General features: G+C 44.4%; 1 protein-coding gene and 1 pseudogene across 1 annotated transcript in view; one reads left to right on the forward strand and one right to left on the reverse strand.

The window, feature by feature from the left end:
* SCLY (selenocysteine lyase) overlaps positions 1-11097 on the reverse strand; it is a 37861-nt gene extending 26764 nt beyond the window's left edge. Inside the window, 6 exon segments of the mRNA XM_074964269.1 lie at positions 1125-1225; positions 3365-3477; positions 3974-4085; positions 10761-10786; positions 10788-10845; positions 10848-11097. Of these exon segments, the coding sequence (XP_074820370.1) occupies positions 1125-1225; positions 3365-3477; positions 3974-4085; positions 10761-10786; positions 10788-10845; positions 10848-11082 (645 nt within the window). The 5' untranslated portion in view covers positions 11083-11097.
* Positions 11093-15210, forward strand: LOC141994149 (uncharacterized; annotated as a pseudogene).
* Positions 15211-21439: the final 6229 nt, after the last annotated feature.

Consider the following 21439-nt stretch of genomic DNA (forward strand, 5'->3'; position numbering starts at 1 on the left):
GCACTCTATTGAGGGGCGGGATTTCTCAAGTGCATTAATGTGTTGTGCATTACGTAAGAATGGCCATACTGGGTCAGACCAAAGGTCCATCTAGTCCAGTATCCTGTCTTCTGACTGCCACGTGCCCCAGAGGATCAAGTGATCCATCATCCGTCGCCCATTCCCAGCTTCTGGCAAACAGAGGCTAGGGACACCAGCTCTGCCCATCCTGGCTAATTGCCATTGATAGACCTATCCTCCATGAGTATATCTTGTTCTTTTTTGAACCCTGTTATAGTCTTGGCCTTCACAACATCCTCTGGCAAGGAGTTCCACAGGTTGACTGTGCATTATGTGAAAAAATACTTCCTTTTGTTTGTTTTAAACCTGCTGCCCCTTAATTTCATTTGGTGGCTCCTAGTTCTTGTGTTATGAGAAGGCATAAATAACTCTTCCTTATTTACTTGCTCCACACCAGTCATGATTTTATAGACCTCTATCATATCCCCCCTTAGTCGTCTCTTTTCCAAGCTGAAAAGTCCCAGTCTTATTCCTCCTACGGAAGCTGTTCCATACCCCTAATAATTTTTGTTGCCCTTTTCTGAACCTTTTCCAATTCCAATATATCTTTTTTGAGATGGGGTCACCACATCTGCACGCAGTATTCAAGATGTGGGAGTACCATGGATTTAGAGACAATATGATATTTTCTGTCTTATTATCTATCCCTTTCTTAATGATTCCCAACATTCTGTTTGCTTTTTTGACTGCACATTGAGTGGATGTTTTCAGAGAACTATCTACAATGACTCCAAGATCTCTTTTTTGAGTGGTAACAGCTAATTTAGACCCCCATCATATTTACATGCATAGTTGGCATTAATCGGTCTTTGTAAAAGCACGCAGTGCTGTTTGAAACAGTACGATGTTAAAGTGTACCATGGAACCATTATTGTGCACCAGCAATTTCTACATGGATCAACTAATGAGCACCACTTTAGTGCACTTAAGTATGCCACTCTCCCCCCGGCCCTGCAGAGTGCATCACCGCATGTAGAGGAGCCATTACTGTCTGTTCTCTCAAACGCCACAATATAAGCACTCATCCTGTTCAGAAAGGCTGAGGCTAGGATTCATGAGCTCACCTCCGTGCCCCCTGAGGTGAAAATGATGTCCTGGGGCCTTCCTCCCACCATCTGGGCTAGGCTCTCCCGAGCTTCATTTATGATCTCCTTGGCCTTTCTACCTGTGGGATCCATGTACACAGTTGATCAAGTTGTTTTTATTACATATTTACAGTAGAAAACTGTTAGAAAGGACACAACACTGGATGTTTATTCTTGTACTAGAAGTTCATTTAAAAGGGATTTAATGTATTTCCACAGATGTTTGATTGAATGTATGAGGTGGATTCTTATCCACATTTATTTGATTTTCTCTCTGTAAGATTAAAAGGTCAAGGAGAGGTAATAGAGTGTTTAGAAGAGAGTGTCCTTGGGTGACAGTGATAGCAAACAAAAATCACTTTCATACAGATGACATCACAAACACAGGAAATCCCCATCATTTGCAGTTAGAAGCTGCACTCAGCAAAAAAGGATTGTCTCCTGAAATTTCATGTACTTCTTTCTAACTTCTTTCTAAAGACATATTCCTTTCATATGTGCACTGTCCATATATCAATCATGGGACTTATGAGGAAGCTCTTCCCCTCCATGCAAGTTCAGTGCAGTTGCTCAGTAGCTGAAAATATAAACAAACTAAAAATAAATCACAGTTCAAACAGAATCAGTTAGCAGACAGGAGCAGGGAGAGAAAAGACAAAGGAGGTGTCTAGAATGTTTCAGAGTCAGAGCGAGCTAGCACAGTAGGTGAACTTGTTTCCCTGGAACTCTTTTTGAACGTTGGTTTGGTTTTTTTAAATTGACATTTAAATGCCCTCCTGAACTTTATATTTCTCACTAGGGGGTGTCCTAACAGCACCTACACTGAACACCCAAGCAGAGGTTGTAACTCTCTGATTTTCCAATCTGAAAGAATAAGAAAGTTTTCTTTTATTTAGAAGTTTATTTTTATTAATTTCACTGGGTCATGAACTCTGTAGCTAGGGGCCAAGATTTTCAAAAGTGGATGCCTAAAGTTTAGACTCTGAAGTCCATATTAAGGCACCTAAATAAGTGGCCTGACTTTTAATAGTGCTGAGCACCAATGAGACTTGCTGGAAGCACTGTTCTTTCTTTGTTTTTTGAGAGTCAGGACGTTTATTTAGATAACCAAATATAGATTTAGGAGCCTATCTTTAGGCACCCATTTTTGCAAATCCTGGACTCTTGAGGTGAGCTTTTTTTTTATGACCCTTTTTTCTACTATTCATGAACACTGTCAAAAACTTTAATTTTTGTATGAAACTCATCATGCTTGGTCTCAGTTCAAGGTGAAATTCTCTTTAGAGTGATTGAATTCAATCAGCTCTGCCATTTTTGAGTTACAGGAGTGGGTTAAATTACACTGCACCAGCTTTTTAAAAAGTGTCCAGCCTTTATTACTAATTATTAGTATGATTATTTATTTGCATTGCATTAGCATCTAGGGTCTCCGTTGTGCTAGGCAGTTCCCACCCTGAAAAGCTTACATTCTAAGTTTTTGTTGGCAAATAACTAAAAAATGTCAGAACATTTACATTTGGCATGGCTCCAATTAGAGTTGGTCAGAAACTTTTCAACAAAAGACTTTTTTGTCAGAAAATGCTGATTTATCAAAACTGAAACCTGTCGTGGAAGCATATCAATTGTGACAGGAAGGTTTCTCAGGTCCAGGATGGAATTTCTGATGAAAGCAAGAGAGAGAGACCAACCCACCCCAGACAGCCAATACCCTGGTGTTTAGGGCACTCATCAGGGTTGTGGCAGACCCAATGTCAAATCCCTGCTTTTCAGTATTCTGGCTATTCTCTCTTTCTCTATTCCCCCCCCCAAAAAAAAAAAACCAACAAAAACTTAGAACAGTCTTGGTTTCATTCTGCACTTGAATGGAAGCAAATATCGAAACTTTCAAATTTTTCACAAAATGGAATTCTTGTCTTCCAGACATCCCTAGCTGTAAGCTTTAGTGTAGCATGTGCCACTAGCCATATGTAGACATAAATCTTACATACGATACAATGTATAAAGCATTAAAATTCATGTCTGCATATGCTCAGCTTTGTAACTATGAATTTTCTACAACAATAGGCTTTAATCCTGCAAACATTTGCACACGAGTAGTCTCAAAGAGGTTTCCAGCTAGTGGAATCTTCTATTCATAATGATCAGGACTGCCTGTGAACCCAACTCCCCCTCTCCTTCCTGAGATCACCTCTTTCCCTTCCTTCAAAAGCTGCTCTTACCTGCTGTGTAAGAACTGCTGGGATTGCCCCAGGCCTCATGCATGGCCTTTGTTACAGTTTGGATCACTTCTGGTGCCATTGGGGTGGTTGCATTGTAATCCATGTAAACCTTGCTGTAGGTAAGGAAGCAAAGAGAAAGAGAGAGAAAGTTAGAATAGGAGAGGAGGAGAAAGTCAGCTGTCAGCAGGATCAAACAATGAACGTTACGGCTCCATCAGAGAGAACATGTCTTTTTTACACTAAAATAGTGCTTTAACCAAGTTTCATTTGAAGCAAGCATTACCCTCCTCCTCTCTCATATAAGATCATAGCACTAGAGCAGAATGACCACCCCCCCTCCAAAAAAAACAGAGATCCCAGCCCTGACCATCACCATGTCAGAAGAGATCACAACTGGATCTTAAGTCAGACATTTTGAGCTGAGTCTTAATCATGACCTGCACGAATATCTAGGCCTAAAACCTGTTACTGTTCTTATGAATTTTAAGCATAGATTTCCCAGTAACTCAGAAAAATTTCAACCTTCTACTTTTTTATAAAAATGCTCTCACTCTCCACTCTCCCCTCCCCCTCCACAACCCAGGAAAAATAGAGAAGCCACTCACTCACCTTTCCACTGACTTATTTTCTTCCCCATCACACTTCTTATCCACAGCGGTTTTTCTCCCATCTTTTGTTGGCACCATTTTTTCCACTTGATTCCCCTCCATTCTGCAAAAATCTACATACAAGATCAGTATGAACAGTAAAAGTTTAAGCTTGACAAACACATACACACATACACACACGAGTCTCCTGATCATATTATGATTTCTACATAAAACACAAGTGTCTATAGTTTGTCTCATTCTTCCCTAAACATTTTGTAGTTTCTATGCAAACTTATAGTAATCACAGAATTCTTGATGAGATGCTGAAATGCTCTCTCTAGTAACCTAGTAAACATATCTCTACAGTAACATTTCTGCATATTATTTATGCCTCTCCTTTCCAGTGAAGTTTTAATAAAAGGGTTCAGAGGTTTGTTTATACTTGGCACATGATGTGTATTTTCAGGAATGCTCTAGTAGAAAGGACTGGGGAGGTTTTTATCAGGAACCCTCTCTCTTCCTTCTCATTCTACATCTCTCCTATACCATCTGTGAAAATATCCTCACCTTTCTAAAGTGGTTCTGATTCTTTTCCACAATTCTTTGAGACCTTCTATTGAACTCTGCGATCCACTGATCCTTCACTCTGTAGCAGCCTTGTCTGTGGTGTGGGGCAGCGCAATACCTACGCACCAGAGTTTAACCAAAATAAAGATGTCTATTCATTCTATACAGAAGGCTAAACTATATTTTTAAGGATTGTCTGTAAGCCAAGTCTGCACATCAAGGGCCATACACTGCTCTCAGTCTACAGCAGAGTTCCCACCAATAACAACTGAAAGCTTGTACCAAGATCAGAGTAGAATATGGGTCTTATGTACCTCAGATTTTAGTTAGTAAAGTTACTGTTTCATTCAGCATCACTCAGTAGGAAAACACGACAGCAGTGACCCTAAAAGTACCTGGTATACCTGTCCTTCATTTATCAGGCTACTTACTTGTCTACAATTTCTTGATGCATGCTGTCATAAATATAAAGGGAAGGGTAAACACCTTTAAAATCCCTCCTGGCCAGAGGAAAAAACCCTTTCACCGGTAAAGGGTTAAGAAGCTAGGATAACCTCGCTGGCACCTGACCACAATGACCAATGAGGAGACAAGATACTTTCAAAAGCTGGGGGGAGGGAGAAACAAAGGGTCTCGATCTCTCTGGGTGATGCTTTTGCCGGGGACAGAACAGGAATAGAGTCTTAGAACTTAGTAAGTAATCTAGCTAGATATGCGTTAGATTATGGTTTCTTTAAATGGCTGAGAAAATACGCTGTGCTGAAAGGAATGGTTATTCCCGTCTTAGTGTCTTTTTGTAACGTAAGGTTTTGCCTAGAGGGATTCTCTATGTTTTGAATCTAATTACCCTGTACCGTATTTACCATCCTGATTTTACAGAGGTGATTCTTTTTACTTCTATTAAAATTCTTCTTTTCAGAAACTGAATGCTTTTTCATTGTTCTTAAGATCCAAGAGTTTGGGTCTATGGTCACCTATGCAAATTGGTGAGGATTTTTACCAAACCTTCCCCAGGAAGTGGGGTGCAAGGGTTGGGAGGATTTTGGGGGGAAAGATGTTTCCAAACAACTCTTTCCCAGTAACCGGTTAAACGTTTGGTGGTGGCAGCGAAAGTCCAAGGGCAAAGGGTAAAATAGTTTGTACCTTGGGGAAGTTTTATCCTAAGCTGGTAAAAGTAAGCTTAGGAGGTTTTCATGCAGGTCCCCACATCTGTACCCTAGAGTTCAGAGTGGGGAAGGAACCTTGACACATGCAATTGCAGTAATTGTGCAAATTAAGCATGCAATTGCACACCTACACTGTTTTAATATCTGGCTGTTAAAGGGTCATAATCAGTCTTAAGAGTTAAAATGCCACTGAGTTGACTGGAACAGTTCACACCTCTCAAAGCCTTGTTTCAGGCTTTCTGCAGATTCCAAGATCACTTTGAGAACCGTTACACTTGCTTCACGTTTGGCAAATTCTATTCATAACCATAAGAACCAGAAGTTTTTCTTTAAAACATGAAAGCTTCCTTTCTGTAAAATCTGAATCTGTCCCAAGACCAGTTAAACACTTCAAGGGCCAAATCTGAATGAGATATCAGAGAATGAGTGATCCTGGGTTTTTTTTAAATAGGAGAATAGTCTGGCTACCATAATATCATGTGGATACTGAGGTGTACTTGGATATAAAAAAGAGGAATGGCAGTATTAAGACAGGAAGTGATTAAAGCAAAATGAGTGAGGATATGAATATTCACTAAGGATACAGTTAAGAGTACCAAATACTTTCACTTGTCATCTAAGACAATATATAAAATCTTCACTGAGGGTTCTGGGCTGGGGGTGCAGGTTCTGAGGTGCAGGAGGAGGTATGGGCTCTGAGGTCAAGGTGCGAGCTCTGGGGTGGGGTCAGGGATGATGGGTTTGGAGTGCAGGAGGGGGCTCCAGGTTGGGGGGGCGGGGGTTAGGGCTGGGGCTGGAGCTTACCTTGGGCGGCTCCCTGTCAGCGGAGCAGAGGGATAAGGCAGGCTAGTCCCTGTCTGTCCTGGCTCCATGCTGCACCCCGGAAGTGTCCAGCAGGTCCAGCGCCAAGGCGGGGAAGGGCAGGAGGCTCCACGGCACGCACTGCTCTTGTTCGCAGGCACCGCCCCAGCAGCTCCCATTGGCTGGTCCCCGGTTTCCAATGGGAGCGCAGAGCTGGTGCTTGGGGCAGGAGCAGCGCGCGGAGCCCCATGACCCCCCTGCCTAGAAGCTGGGCCTGCTGGCCACTTCCGGGGCGCAGAGCAGTGCCCCAGGACAGGTAGGGACTAGCCTGCCTTAGCGTCGCAGTATCGCTGACAGGACTTTTAACAGCCTAGTCGGCGGTGCTGATCAGAGCCGCCAGGGTCCCTTTTTGACCGGGTGTTCCGGTCGAAAACCGGACAGCTGGTCACCCTAGTCCTGACCCAAAAAGAAGTTGGGGAGGGGGGAGTCGCAAGGTTATTGTAGGAGAATTGTGGTACTGCTACCCTTACTTCTGTGCTGCTGGTGGTGGCAGCGCTGTCTTCAGAGCTGGGCAGCTGGAGAGCAGTGGCTGCTCACAGTTTTAATTGCACTGTTAAACAATAATACAACACCAATTTAAATGTATTACAAATATTTGTGGATGTTTCTACATTTTCAAATATACTGCTTTCAATTACAAAGTGCTCACGTTATATTATTTTTATTACAGATATTTGCACTGTAAAAAAGATAAACAAAAGAAACAGTATTTTTCAATTTACCTGATACAAGTACCATACTGAAATCTCTTTATTGTAAAAATGCAACTTACAAATGTAGGTTTTGTTTGTTTGTTTGTTTTAACATAACTGCACTCAAAAACAAAACATTGGAAAACTTTAGCGCCTACAAGTCCAGTCAGTCTATTTCTTGTTCAGCCAATCGCTAAGACAAACAAGTTTATATCCATTTACGGGAGATAATGCTGCCTGCTTCTGATTTACAATGTCATCTGAAAATGAGAACAGTTCGCATGGCACTTTTGTAGCTGGGGTTACAAGGTATTTACGTGCCAGATGTGTTAAACATTAGTATGCCCTGGAGTTCAGGGAGATTACTGATGAACCTGGGAAGCTGAATAGCACATACCGCCTCCTCAGCTGCCCCGGAACCTGCATGGGGCATAATAAATCAAAAACTTCCCTCCAAAACCCTGCAACGGGGGGTCCGATGGCCCCGGCAGCACCACAGGAGGCTGAGCCTCCCCTGGCCTATTATACTCTCCGCCCATGCCCCTTCATGCTTCAACCACCGTTCCAGAGGACATGATTCCATGCTGATGACAGGTTCTGCTCGATAACAAACCAAAGCAGTGTGGATTTACGCACCTTCATTTTCATCATCTGAGCCACCAACAGAAGGTTGATTTTCCTTTTTGGTGATTCGGGTTCTACTGTTGCTCTTTTAAGACCTCTGACATTACATTCCACACCTCATCTTTCTCAGATTTTGGAAGGCGCTTCAGATTCTTAAGCCTTAATACTATTTCTTTTATCTTTTTTACAGTGCAAATATTTATAATAAAAAATAATAGTATAAAGGTCACTGTACACTTTGTATCCTGTGTTGTAATTAAAATCAATATATTTGAAAATGTAGAAAAACATCCAAAATATTTATAATAAACTTAAATTGGTATTCTATTATTAACAGTGCAATTAAAAGTGCGATTAATTGTAACTATTTTTTTAATCTTGCGATTAACTGTGATTTTTTTTTTTTAGTCATTTGACAGCCCTGATGAGAAGAGAATTCTCTGACTGATCACGTTAAATAGGAACAGTGAGCCGTACTAAATATATTAAAAGAGAAAATACTTTGAAAGTGGCAATTTTAAACCCCTGAGTGGCATCTTATTCTTCCTTTGGAGAAAATGAACAGCTGTTTTAATTATTTGCTAAATCAGTAGTTGCTTCTCTTTTACTGGCTTTTATCATTAATTGATTAAACCATATCCACAGTAGAGAGACTAAAGCTTCCCTTATCTAAGCATGAAGACAGCAGCGGTCTTGTCTCCAATAGTGACAGAGAATCTTCTATGGCATTTCTCAGATTTTGCATTTTATCTCATTTTCACCTTCCTTTATCAACATTTATGGTTCTATCTGTAATTAGACTGCAGACAGTGTGCCAGCTAAGATTTAGCAAATTAAAGTAAAGTAGTTTTAAAAGATTCTTATTTCTCTGTGAAATGTAGACCAAGGCCTTTTGAATTAAACACCTAGAACATTTACAGACACACAAAGGAAAAGAAAAAACTACAGCCACCAAACAAGTGGTGATAGTGATAGTGTTTGTTTAATGTTTTACCTGCTAGACTCATGTAATTAGTGCTTCTGTGTCTTGTACTTTATACCTTCAGAAGTGGTCATTTTAATTGTCTTTATTAATTCCAAACTCATCCCATCCTTCTGTAAACATTCCTAGTTATTGCATCAGATATACAGTAGAACCTCAGAATTACGAACACCTCAGGACTGAAGGTTGTTCATAAAGCTGAAATATTTGTAACTCTGAACAAAACATTACAGTTCTTTCAAAAGTTTACAACTGAACATCGACTTAACACAGCTTTGAAACTTTACTATGCAGAAAAAAATGCTGCTTTTAACCATCTTAATTTAAATGAAACAAGCACAGAAACAGTTTCCTTACCTTGCCAAATCAAATTCTTCACAACTTTCCCTTTATTTTTTTAGTAGTTTACATTTAACACAGTACTATACTGTATTTGCTTCCGCCTCTCCCCCTGTTGCCTGATTGTGTACTTTTGGTTCCAAATGGGATGTATGGTTGACTGGTCAGTTCATAATTCTGAGGCTCTACTACAGGGGCAGGCAAATTTTTTGGCCTGAAGGCCGCATTGGGTTTCTGAAATTGTATAGAGGGACGGTTAGGGGAGGCTGTGCCTCCCCAACCAGCCAGGGCCCGACCCCCCCCAGCTTCTCACCCCCAATGGCCCCCCCCGGGACTCCTGTCCCATCCAACCCCCCCTGCTCTCAGTCCCTGACCGCCCCCAGACCCTCCGCCCCTAATTGCCTCCCTGCCACCCCATCCAACCCCCCCTCCTTCCTGACTGCCCCCTTGGGGCCCCTGTCCCATCCATCCACCCCTTCTCCCTGACCCCTTGTCCCTAACGACCCCTTGTCCCTAACTGCCCCCACCACCCCATCCAACCCCTCCTCTCCTTCCTGACTGCCCCCCCGGGACCCCTGCCCCCACTCAACCCCTCCATTCCCCACCCTCTGACTGCCCCAACCCATATCCACTCCCCTGCCCTCTGTCCAACCCCCTCCCCTGCTGCTCCCTGACCATGCTGCCTAGAGCACCAGTGGCTGGCGGCGCGGCTGCACCAGGACAGGCAGCCGGGCGGCACAGAGCACCAGGTCAGGCCAGGCTCTGCAGTTGCACTGCCCAGAGCATTGCGCAGCATGGCAGCATGGTTACAGGGGTGGGGGACAGCCTCCCAGGCCAGGAGTTCAGGGGCTGGGCAGGACGGGCCCGCAGGCCGGATGTAGCCCGTGGGCCGTAGTTTGCCCACCTCTGCTCTACTGTTTCATCCAGCTGGACCAGGCTGCAATGGTCAGCAAATGCCTGGCTTGAGAGTATGAGGAAGGCCCTTGAAATACCAGCAACAGAAAAAAGAGCCCTGATACCAAACACCACTATTACTGCTGCAATGAGCCATATGGCTACCAGTAGTTAAATCCTGCCCTCAGATGGGGTCTGAGCACAGTGTAGTGAGAGAGAGCTGCATATGTCCAGCTGAGCCCACTGTTAAGACCTGGAGCAGCAAGTCCTTGGTCCCAGCTTAGGGACAGTTAATTCAGTCCAACTCTACCCAGCCAACTTCTCCTTCAGACACCAGCTCAGTACTGGTTCATCAGTGGGTCATACTGGAACCCACTCACCCAATGCTTCAGAGAGCAGCCATTGGTTACCAGCACTAATACTCAGGCACTGGCCAATCAGCACACTGCCCCTCAGGCAGCAATCAATGGTTACCAACTATTAATACCAAGGCACCAACCAATCCGCTCCCTGTCCTTCAGCCATTGGTTACTAGCACTAATACCCAGGCACTGACCAATCAACTCACTGGCCCTCAGGGAGTGGTCATTGGTTACCAACAGTTAATACCCAGGCACCGACCAATCATCGTCTTGTTTAGGGGCAGGGGTTGCTCTTTTGGCAAAGTCCTCTCCCCCTTACCTGCGCCGCCCGCCGAAGGCAGCCTGAGCCGATCGCAGGGGCGGACAGAAGCTGCCGCAGGTAGCCGTGGTTACTCGCTCCCGTACGTTGGACCAGAAGCTCTGTCCACACCGGTCATAGAGTCGGACCGGGCGGAAAGACAAGACAGGCAGACGTGATAGGAGAAGACGTAGCAAGAGCAGCAGTTCCGGTTTAGGCCATAGAGAGGCCAGGCTAGGACGGAACTCCCGGAAGTGGGTGTTGCTCCCGCGCTGCCTCTCTCCAAGATGGCGCAGGTAATCCTGCTCTCCGCCCTCTCTCCCCGGAGCTGCGCAAACTCCATAGAGCCCTCTCTAAGATGGCGGCGAGATCTGCCGAGGGGCTGAGCCGGGGTGGGTCAGGACACACGGCTCGGGCCTCGACCTGCGGGGCTTTAACACGTCGAGCCCACAGCGTCCTCCGGGGTCCGTGCTGAGCAGCCAATGCGGGGGCGGAGGGGAGGTGTCAGGGCCGCGCTGGGGGGGCATGGATGGCAGGGGCATAGGACCGGCCTGAGGCGCTCTCCTGCCTCCAGGGGCCCTGGGTTGTGCTTCCCCCCCTAATCTACCGTAGGGCCAGTTCCCAGGCTTTACAGATCAGGAGCTGGATGTTAGTAACAAATGGGTTTGTTTCCCCCCGAATGTCGGGGTTTTGTGCTTTCATGTTATGCTGGCAGATTTTCTCTGCACATTGCACTCTAGAACCGTTCTTGGCGCGTAATGAATGCAGATTCTTGTGGCATCACTAGAGTCCGGGAGCAGTTGGGGCTTTATGGACATCAAAAGGCACAAAACTTGCACTAAAATTGCAGTAGTTGCTAACAATGTTTGTGAAGCAAGGGGGTCCTACTTACACTCCTGGCTCCACCAAAGCCAGGGCAGCTGATCCTTTCTCTCCGTCCCCCTCCAGGGTTGCCAGGTGTCTGATTTTCAACCGGAATGCCTGGTTGAAAAGGGACCCTGCTGACCCAGCTGTTAAAAGTCTAATCAGCGGTGCAGCAGGGCTAAGGCAGGGTCCCTGCCTGCCGTGGCTCCGTGCAGCTCCCAAAAGTAGCCGCATGTCCCCTGTCCCCCCTCCCGGCTCCTAGGTGTAGGGGCAGCCAGGGGGCTCCATGTGCTGCCCCTGCCCCAAGCACCAGCTCCTCAACCCCCTGCCCCTCCCGCTCTCTGAACCGCTCAGTCCCAGCCTGGAGCTCCCTACTGCACCCCAGCCCGGAGCCCCTCATTTTTGGCCCCACCCTGGAACCTGCACTACCAGCCCAGAGCCCATACGCCCTTCCACACCTCAGCCTGGAGCCCCCTCCCATACTCCGAACTGCTTGGCTCCCTCCCTCCCCAACCCGGATTGCACTCCAAACTACTCATCCCTGGCCCCAGCCCAGAGTCCACACCCCCAGCTGGAGCCCTCACCCCCTCCCACGTCCCAACCTACTGCCTCAGCCCAGAGCCCCCTCCTATACCCCGAACTCCTCATTTCTGGCCCCACCTCAGAGCCTGCACCCCCAGATGGAGCCCTCACCCCCTTCCAACCCCCTGAGCCAGCCCAGTGAAAATGGTGTTTGGTTTTGTGAGAGTAGAAAGTTGGTAACCCTACCCCACACATGGGCTTTGTCACCTTTAGAAAAATGTACCAGGGTTAACGTAGATTGTTCCCCCTTAATAAAGTGAAAAGCACCTTGTGTCCATGTACAGAAGTGCTTCAACCAGTGTTATGTAACAATTAGGGCTTGCTCTGCCTGAAATTTTTAGGGGTAATACTTCAATCAATTGGGGATCAATCCAGCATGAACCTTGCATTACTGACTGACACAGCTTAGAGCTGACAGGCCCTTCAGCCAGTGAGCCTCCTTAGTTGCCAACTAAGAGTCCCCTTTCAAACCATGACTTCCTCAGAGTACTCTTCCCCAGAAATGGTCCCCCACTCCCTCCAAAAGCTCCATGTTCAACTAATGGTTCCTGCGTAGACACATTCTAAGCTAATAATCCAGCTGTGAACTTCTGACACATTTCCCTCTGGGGTCCCCCTCCTAGCAATGGCCTCCAGAGTATAGAGTCTCCTGTTAAATGTTCCCCTCTGCCCATGAACCACTCCATTAACCGTCATCCCTGAAATGCCCTGCCCCCACTTGTCCTGGCCACCAGATGTCCCAAACTGAGCCAACTGTGGCTCACCAGCTGCAAGTACAGGTGCCAAATCATGACTTGCAGCTGATGAACCAAATAATGCAGATGCTTGGATTCCATTGACAACAGTCCCCCACACCTCTATACCCCCCCCCCCGGGGCCAAAAGAAATTGCCTTATTAGGGCTCTGCTTTGTCAGAGCTGTTCAGGTCCAACAGAGCAACATCATCTTTTGATGACGATGAATAATTTTTTGCAAAGGATTTCACAGTGTCACTGTTGAGCAGAGGTGGGCAAACCACGGCCTGCGGGCCACATCTGGCCCACGGGACCGTCCTGCCCAGCCCGTGAGCTCCCGGCCAGGGAGGCTAGCCCCCAGCCCTCCCCTGCTGTCCCCCCTCCCATGCTGTTGTGTGGGTAGCACAGCTGGCTCCGGCTGGGCGGCGCAGCTGCTAGTCCTGCCGCTCTGAGCAGCATGGCGGGGGGGGTTGGATAAGGGGTAGGGGGTTCCAGGGGGCAGTCAGAGGACAAGGAGCAGGGGGGCTTCGATGAGTTGGAAGTTTTGAAGGGGGCAGTCAGTGCCTGGGGAGGGGGCGAGGGCCAGGCTGTTTGGGGAGGCACAGCCTTTCCTACCCGGCCCTCCATACAGTTTTGCAACCCTGATGTGGCTCTCGGGCCAAAAAGTTTCCCCACCCCTGCTGTAGAGTGTTCAGCACCAGATCCTGTGGGTATTTTGAGGTTTACAGGGGGATTGGATACTTTAGGGGCAGTTGTTGGATGATGTGGCCAGGATGCATTTTAAAGGGTGGGGTGAGGAGGTTGGATCTTCTTTGAGATGACAGCCCATCCACTCTACAGATGCATCAGTTTAAGGCAGCCCTAGTGTGGATGCAGGGTAAAGCTCAGACTGTTTCAGAGTGGCTAGTGTGGACACACTCAGTTCTTTGTGTTTCAAAAGTTGAAGCACAATGGATTGAGCATTTGTAATATTGAAAAGCTAATATTTAAGAAATTCAGTCAAAAAAGTGACAAAACTAACCAAATAATAAATATTAACATTATATAAAGAAGTTAGACCAGCAGGACAGTTTCCTTGTGCAGACATCTAGATGGACTGATCTAAGAGAGTAGCTATCCAACAGTATCTGTGTATACCATAATATCTTAGAATGTCTTTTTTCATGTAAACTTTGTCCTTTTCTCAGCCTGTTCTGATGATTGTTCTTGCTGCAAAAATCTAACTTTGAGTTTCATTTTACTTTCAGGTTGTCAAAATTACAAGACAATAAGGAATAGTGATGGAGCCGTTGGATACAGGATCTAAAGCAAAGAAAACTCTAGGAAACATTGACTATGTAGAGTCATCAGAATTTTCCCAAGGAATTCTGCCTACAAATAAGGATGTCATTCAGAACATGTTGTATCTGTTGCAACCCAAAAGAGTTGGGCAAGCACAACAGTCAAAAGAAGATGCAGCCCAATTGCTTGCTGAACTTCTGCAGGAACACTGGCTGTTTTGCAACTTACACACCATAGCAACAAAAAATATAAAGACTAATATTCTCAAAATGTATGAAGAATTCACAAAACTCTATCAAACTAGAAAGCAGAGACAAAATCAGTCATTTACAGAAAAGGCAGACACATTCAACAGGAGTTCAGAACAGCTCTTTGACATATTTTGTACAGACACAGTGATAAGAAATTAGATGGAACAATGCAGTGGTATAAAAATGACAGATGTTGAGTGGAAATTTCTTGAAGATCAAAGAAGTGAAAGAAAAATGTACCATAAAGATTTCATGGACAAGAAAGAAATTAAGATGATGGAAAGAAGAAAACTCCAGTGCCTGGAGCACTTGAGAAAAATTGCAGAAAAAAAAGAAGCAAATGAAGTCAAAGAAGAGACTTACAAAACTGATGAGAAGTCAGATGAAGGTATAAGTGTAAATGAATCATACGTTGTAGAAGAGGATGATGATGAAGGTGTTCCAGATTTTTCATCTAAAGGGAAAAGAAAGCGTCTGTATTCCACGTGGACTGCCAGCTCACCAACATCACCTGGTGATAGTATGCCTCTTGAGTGTCAACATATACGTATAAGCATCAGGAAAGTTAGGCCTGGGTTCTATGAGACAGTTGACAAGTTTAAAAACTGCTAGTACATGTCCGTCTCAAGCCGAGGCTACTGTAGTAGAAGTTAGCAACAAAACGTGTAGGAGATCTTGAAATACCATGATCATTTGGAAGTCGCTGATGTAGATACGCTAACATTCAGAAACGTCCACCTTGGAGGGAAGAGCATTGAAGTAATGAGATTGGCAGAAACTGTAAAAGATTATGAACTCCAAAGGAAAAAGAAGTCATTAACTAATGATATGAAGGCGTAGAGATCTGGAGGTTATGGAGCACAACAAGTTTCTTCATCTAAGGCCCTGTCTATACTAGACTTTTGGGGGGGAAAACTCCCACCATTGCAGCTCTACTAGTGATAACAATGGTGGGACAATAGTGTCGACAGGACTCCAGTTGACTACTGGGAAGTAATACCAAATTGTTGATAAAGCTAATTTAAAGTACAGATGCTGAGCAGTCACAACTCCCATTAATTTCAGTGGGAATTGAGGATGCTCAGTACCTTTTAGAATTGGGACTAATTATCTTTGTCCTTCGACTGCTTTGAAATCCCAGTCCCAGGGAATACCTACTTAAATTAGTTTTAATGTTGCATTTCAGATTCATATGGAATAAAGAACTACTGCTGGTATTGTGAAGGAGGTATTGTGAATGGCCTTGCCTCTCAGGCTCAAGTATATGTATCTACATTATCTTTCTCCCTCAAAGGATGTAACTGTCTGCCTCTCTGAATAATATACTTAGTTTCTTATTGGTTACTTGGTTAACTTTCACATAAATAACTGCTGAGGTTTCTTAAGGATTTATTCCAAAATATTAACCAAACTCAGTTCAGTAAACATAGTTTTTACTTTGTCATTAACAAAGTTTAAAAGCAAATTAAATTTAATGATTTGCATGCCACATTTAAACTTCTTGCCTTCAAGACCTGAGATATATATTAGACCTTAAACCAGTCACTGGGCACTAACAGCAGCAGCACTGCTTGAACAACAAATGTGGCCAGTCTTAGATCTTGGAACAGTATGATTTTCAGTCCCTGCTGTAAGACCTACTTCACACTACACATACAGCAAGTGATGTAAACTGAAATGTATTAAACAGAAACCCAGCGTAGTTTGAATATGATTTTTAACACTGTTGTATAGTGCTTTGATAATGTTCCTAGTTTGTAGAGGTTAAGGCTAGATGGGACCATTAGATCATCTAATCTAACCCCTTGTAAATCACAGGCCATTAAATTTCACCCAGTTACCCTTGTACAGAGCCCAATAACTTGACTAAAGTGTATCTTCCAGAAAGGCATCCAGTCTTAATTTGGAGACCTCAAGAGAGAGTCCTCCAGTTTCCTTGGTAGTTTGTAGCTTAATTTGTTAATCTCCCCAGATTTAAAATATAGTGGTCTGCGAGGGGTCAGCCCCAAGATCAGCTACTGTAGAGAACTTGTCATCAAAATGAGGATCCCAAAATACACAGCAGGGACATCATACTACTCTTTCATTACATAATTTTATTAGGTAGCCAGGCAAAAAAATAGAACAGAGAATAGAAAGATACTGCCAGATGTCCAGCGCTTGCATTATTTACACGATCCTTTGAGGAGATACCCAAGAGTCAGTATGTGTTCGTTATCATGGCATCTCTGAGCACTCAATGCCTATTTTGTTATGCTAACACCCACTTTATCTTACGCATATTTCTAATGGTTTTGACATCTTTTCCTTATCTGTATTTTTAACCCCATTTCTCTTGAGGATTCCCACTGCTAATTGGTTTATTACCCACTTACATCACAATAATTATTATATATGTCAGTTAGTTACCATTTGCCTGCTATAGCCATGTTGGTCCCAGGATATTAGAGGGACAAGGTGGGTGAGGTAATATTGTTTATTGGACCAGCTTCTGTTGGTGAAAGAGACAAGCTTTTGCTCTTATACAGAGCTCTTCTTCAGGTCAGGCAAAGGTACTCAGGTCTGGTCTACACTACAGACCTATATCAGTATAAATATATTGCTCATGGGTGTGAAAATCCACATTTTCATACCCCTGAGTGACATAGTTATATTAACTTAACCCCCGCATGTAGACAGCACTATGTTGGTGCGGAGATGGATTAACTACACCGACCGGAGAGCTCTCTCCTGTCAGTTTAGAGCAGTGGTTTTCAAAGTGTGGGGCGTGACCCAGTACTGGGTTGCAGAATGTAAGGCACTGGGTTGCAGTGGCTCTGGTCAGCACTGCTGACTGGGCCGTTAAAAGTCCCGTCGGCGGGACTGCCCAGCTAAGGCAGGCTAGTCCCTACCTGTTCTGACACCGTGCTGCACCCCGGAAGCGGCCGGCAGCAGGTCCAACTCCTAGGCAGGGGGGCCACAGGGCTCTGCACACTGTCCCCACCCCGAGCACCGGCTCTGGCACTCCCATTGGCCGGTTCCCAGCCAATGGGAGCTGGGGTGTGTGTGTGCCTGCAAGCGAGAGCCTCTTGCGCACCTCTGCCTAGCAGCCGGACCTGCTGCTGGCCACTTCCGGGGTGTAGCGTCATCTGCAGTGCCAGGACAGGCAGGAAGCCTGCCTTAGCACCCCCGCTGACCGGGAGCTGCCCGAGTTAAGCCCGCGCCCCAATCCCCTGCCCCAGCCTGGAGCTCCCCCAAACCCCTCATCACAAGCCCCACCCCAGAGCCCTGACCCCCTCTCACACCCCTACCCCCATCCCTGAGCCCCCCTCATCCCTAGCCGCACCCCAACCCTCTGCCCCAGCCCTGAGCCCCTCCCACCCCTTATCCCCAGCTCTGTTGGGTCGCGGGCATCAACAATTTTCTTCAATTGGATTGCCAGAAAAAAAGTTTGAAAACCACTGTGTCTTCATTAAAGCGCTACAGTGGTGCAGCTGCACCAATGCAGCCTTTTAACTGTATACTTGCCTTCAGTGTCACAGCTAAAGACAAGGTGGAGCAGATAAGGAGTTAACACGTTACAAAGAGACTATTCAACGTGAAGTGTGCAGTTAACACCTCCGCAGTCATAGGACAGAGGAGGGTTAGTGGGTTACAAATTGTTGTAATGAGCCATAAACCCAGTTTTTTTATTGTGTCCATGATTTTTAGTGTCCAGTTAAGTTATGAATTTAAGCTCTCAGGCTCTATTCAAGGGGTTTTGCAGGTTTCCTTTGATATGAGAACTGAGAGGTCAGATATAGAGTGATTGTTGCAGGCAAAGGGCTTTCTGCAGTAAGCAGCAGCAGCCATGAGGGCTAAGAGGCAGGGAGTCATATGATGTCCCATCTAAACTGCACCAAAATAATATGTTAGGTTGGTAAGAAGCATTTCTGCCCTAAAAGCACCAATAGTGACCAAACAGACAAATCTTAAAATGTGTAAGAAGAACTTTGCGAGATAACAGTCTGTTTGGCAAAACCACTTACCAGAAGTTTTGGTTGAAAAGATACCATTGATTGCTTTTGTATGTTCTTTAATTTGTAATACTTCCATTTGTTTACCTATAGTTATCACTGTCTATTCTTAAATTTTGACAAAAACAAATTAAATTCAACTAGTGGGGTCTAATTGGTTAAAGAATTGTTTCATAATGGTCTAGGATTGGTGAAAAATACGGTTTTGTAGTACTTCAGTTTAAAATGATTGGTTAAGGTACAGCTTAGTAGGACCCAGGTTTTAACTATATATAAACTGGGGTCCAAAAGGAAGTTCTTTGGAAACCTAAGTCCAGGACACAGCCCAAGATCAGAGTTGCCAGACCTCAACATCCTGCCAATCATACTGTGCTGAAGCCCAGGACGATCTAATCTTGACTGGCCACCAAGAAAAGTTTGTCTGCCTTGTGGCGGGGAAAACACCACAGCAGCCTAACGCTGTAGCATTTAAGTTCAGAAAGAGGAACTACACAAAAATGAGGAAGTTAAACAGAAAGTAAAAAGTACAGCACCGGAAGTGAAATCCCTGTAAGTTGCATGGAAACTTTTTAAAGATACCATAATAGAGGCTCAACTTAAATGTATACCCCAAATTAAAAAACATAGTAAGAGAACCAAAAAAGTGCCTCCATGGCTAAACAACAAAATAAAACAAGCAGTGAGAGGCAAAAAAGCATCTTTTAAAAAGTGGAAGTTAAATTCTAGTGAGGAAAATAAAAGGAGCATAAACTCTGGCAAATGAAGAGTAAAAATATAATTAGGAAGGCCAAAAAACAATTTGAAGAACAGCTAGCCAAATATAAAAAAAAAATAAGTACATCACAAGCAGGAAGCTTGCTAAACAACCAGTGGGGCCACTAGACAATTGAGATGCTAAAGGAGTACTCAAAGACAATAAGGCCTTTGCAGAGAAACTACTGTAAATGAATTCTTTGCATCGGTCTTCATGGCTGAGGATGTGAGGGAGATTCCCAAACCTGAGCCATTCTTTTTAGGTGACAAATCTGAGGAACTGTCCCAGATTGAGGTGTCATTAGAGGAGGTTTTGGAACAAATTGATAAACTAAACAGTAATAAATCACCAGGACCAGATGGTATTCACCCAAGAGTTTTGAAGGAACTCACATGTGAAATTGCAGGATTACTAATTGTAAGTCTGTAACCTATCATTTAAATCAGCTTCTGTACCAAATGACTGGAGGATAGCTAATGTGACACCAAGTTTTAAAAAGGGCTCCGGAGGTGATCCCAGCAATTACAGGCCAGTAGACCTAACTTTTGTGCTGGGCAAACTGGTTGAAACTATAGTAAAGATCAAAATTGTCAGACACATAGATGAACATAATTTGTTGGGGAAGAGTCAACATGGTTTTTGTAAAGGAAAATCATGCCTCACCAATCTATTAGAATTCTTTGAGGGGGTCAACAAGCACGTGGACAAGGGGGATCCACTGGATTTTCAGAAAGCCTTTGACAAGGCCTCTCACCAACAGCTCTTCAACAAAGTAAGCTGTCATGCAATAAGAGGGAAGGTCCCCTCATGGATTGGTAACTGGTTAAAAGATATGAAACAAAGGGTAGGAATACATGGTCAGTTTTCAGAATGGAGAGAGGTAAATAGTGGTGTCCCCCAGGGGTCTGTACTGGGCCCAGTCCTATTCAACAATCTGGAAAAAGGGGTAAACAGTGAGGTGGCAAAATTTGCAGACAATACAAAATTACTCAAGATAGTTAAGAGTAGCAGCCGTGTTAGTCTGTATTCGCAAAAAGAAAAGGAGTACTTGTGGGTCCTTTTCTTTTCAAGATAGTTAAGTCCCAGGCAGACTGCAAAGAACTACTAAAGGATCTCTCAAAACTAGGTGACTGGGCAACAAAATGGCAGATGAAATTTAATGCTGATAAATGCGAAGTAATGCACATTGGAAAACATAGTCCCAACTATACATATAAATGATGGGGTCTAAATTAACTGTTACCACGCAAGAGATCTTGGTGTCATTGTGAATAGTTTTCTGAAAACATTCACTCAATGTGCAGCAGCAGTCAAAAAAACGAACAGAATGCTGGGAATCATTAGGAAAGGGATAGATAAGACAGAAAAGATCATATTCCCTCTATATAAATCCATGGTAACGTTGTGTGCAGATGTGGTCACCCCATCTCTAAAAAGATTTATTGGACTTGGAAAAGGTGGAGAGAAGGGCAACAAAAAAGATTAGGGGTATGAAATGGTTTCCGTATGAGGAGAGATTAATAAAACTGGGATTTTTCAGCTTGGAAAAGAGACGACTAAGTGGGGATATGATTGAGGCCTATAAAATCGTGACTGGTGTGAAGAAAGTGAATAAGGAAGTGTTATTTATGCCTTCTCATAACACAAGAACTAGGGGTCACCAAATGAAATTAATTGGCAGCAGGTTTAAAACAAACAAAAGGAATTATTTCTTCACACAATGCACAGTCAAGCTGTGGAACTCTTTGCCCGGGGATGTTTTGAAGGTCAAGATTATAACGGGTCAAAAAAGAACTAGATGAATTCATCGATGATAGGTCCATCAATAGTTATTAGCCAGGATGGGCAGGGATGGTGTCCCTAGCCTCTGTCAGAAGCTGGGAATGAGCAACAGAGAATGGATCACTTGATGATTACCTGTTCTGTTCATTCCCTCTGGGGCACCTGGCATTGGCCACTGTCAGAAGACAGGATACTGGGCTAGATGGACTTTTGGTCTGACTCAGTATAGCCGTTCTTATGTTCTTTTCCCTACAATCCATTCCCATTGATTCCCCTCCCCGTAACTCCTTCCTCTCTCCCCTTATTCTGCTACGGTTCTACCCCCTAATATTCCTCCCCTATGGGGAAGCATTCATGTGTCTAATTTTTCTTCCCCAAATACTTTGATTACATTCCCCTCAAAATAAAACTGCCCCCCAAGACTCACAAATGCTAGTATCTTTTAGCCACTTTATGC

This window comes from Natator depressus, chromosome 9, assembly GCF_965152275.1.
Source record: "Natator depressus isolate rNatDep1 chromosome 9, rNatDep2.hap1, whole genome shotgun sequence".
Lineage (NCBI taxonomy): Eukaryota > Metazoa > Chordata > Testudines > Cheloniidae > Natator > Natator depressus.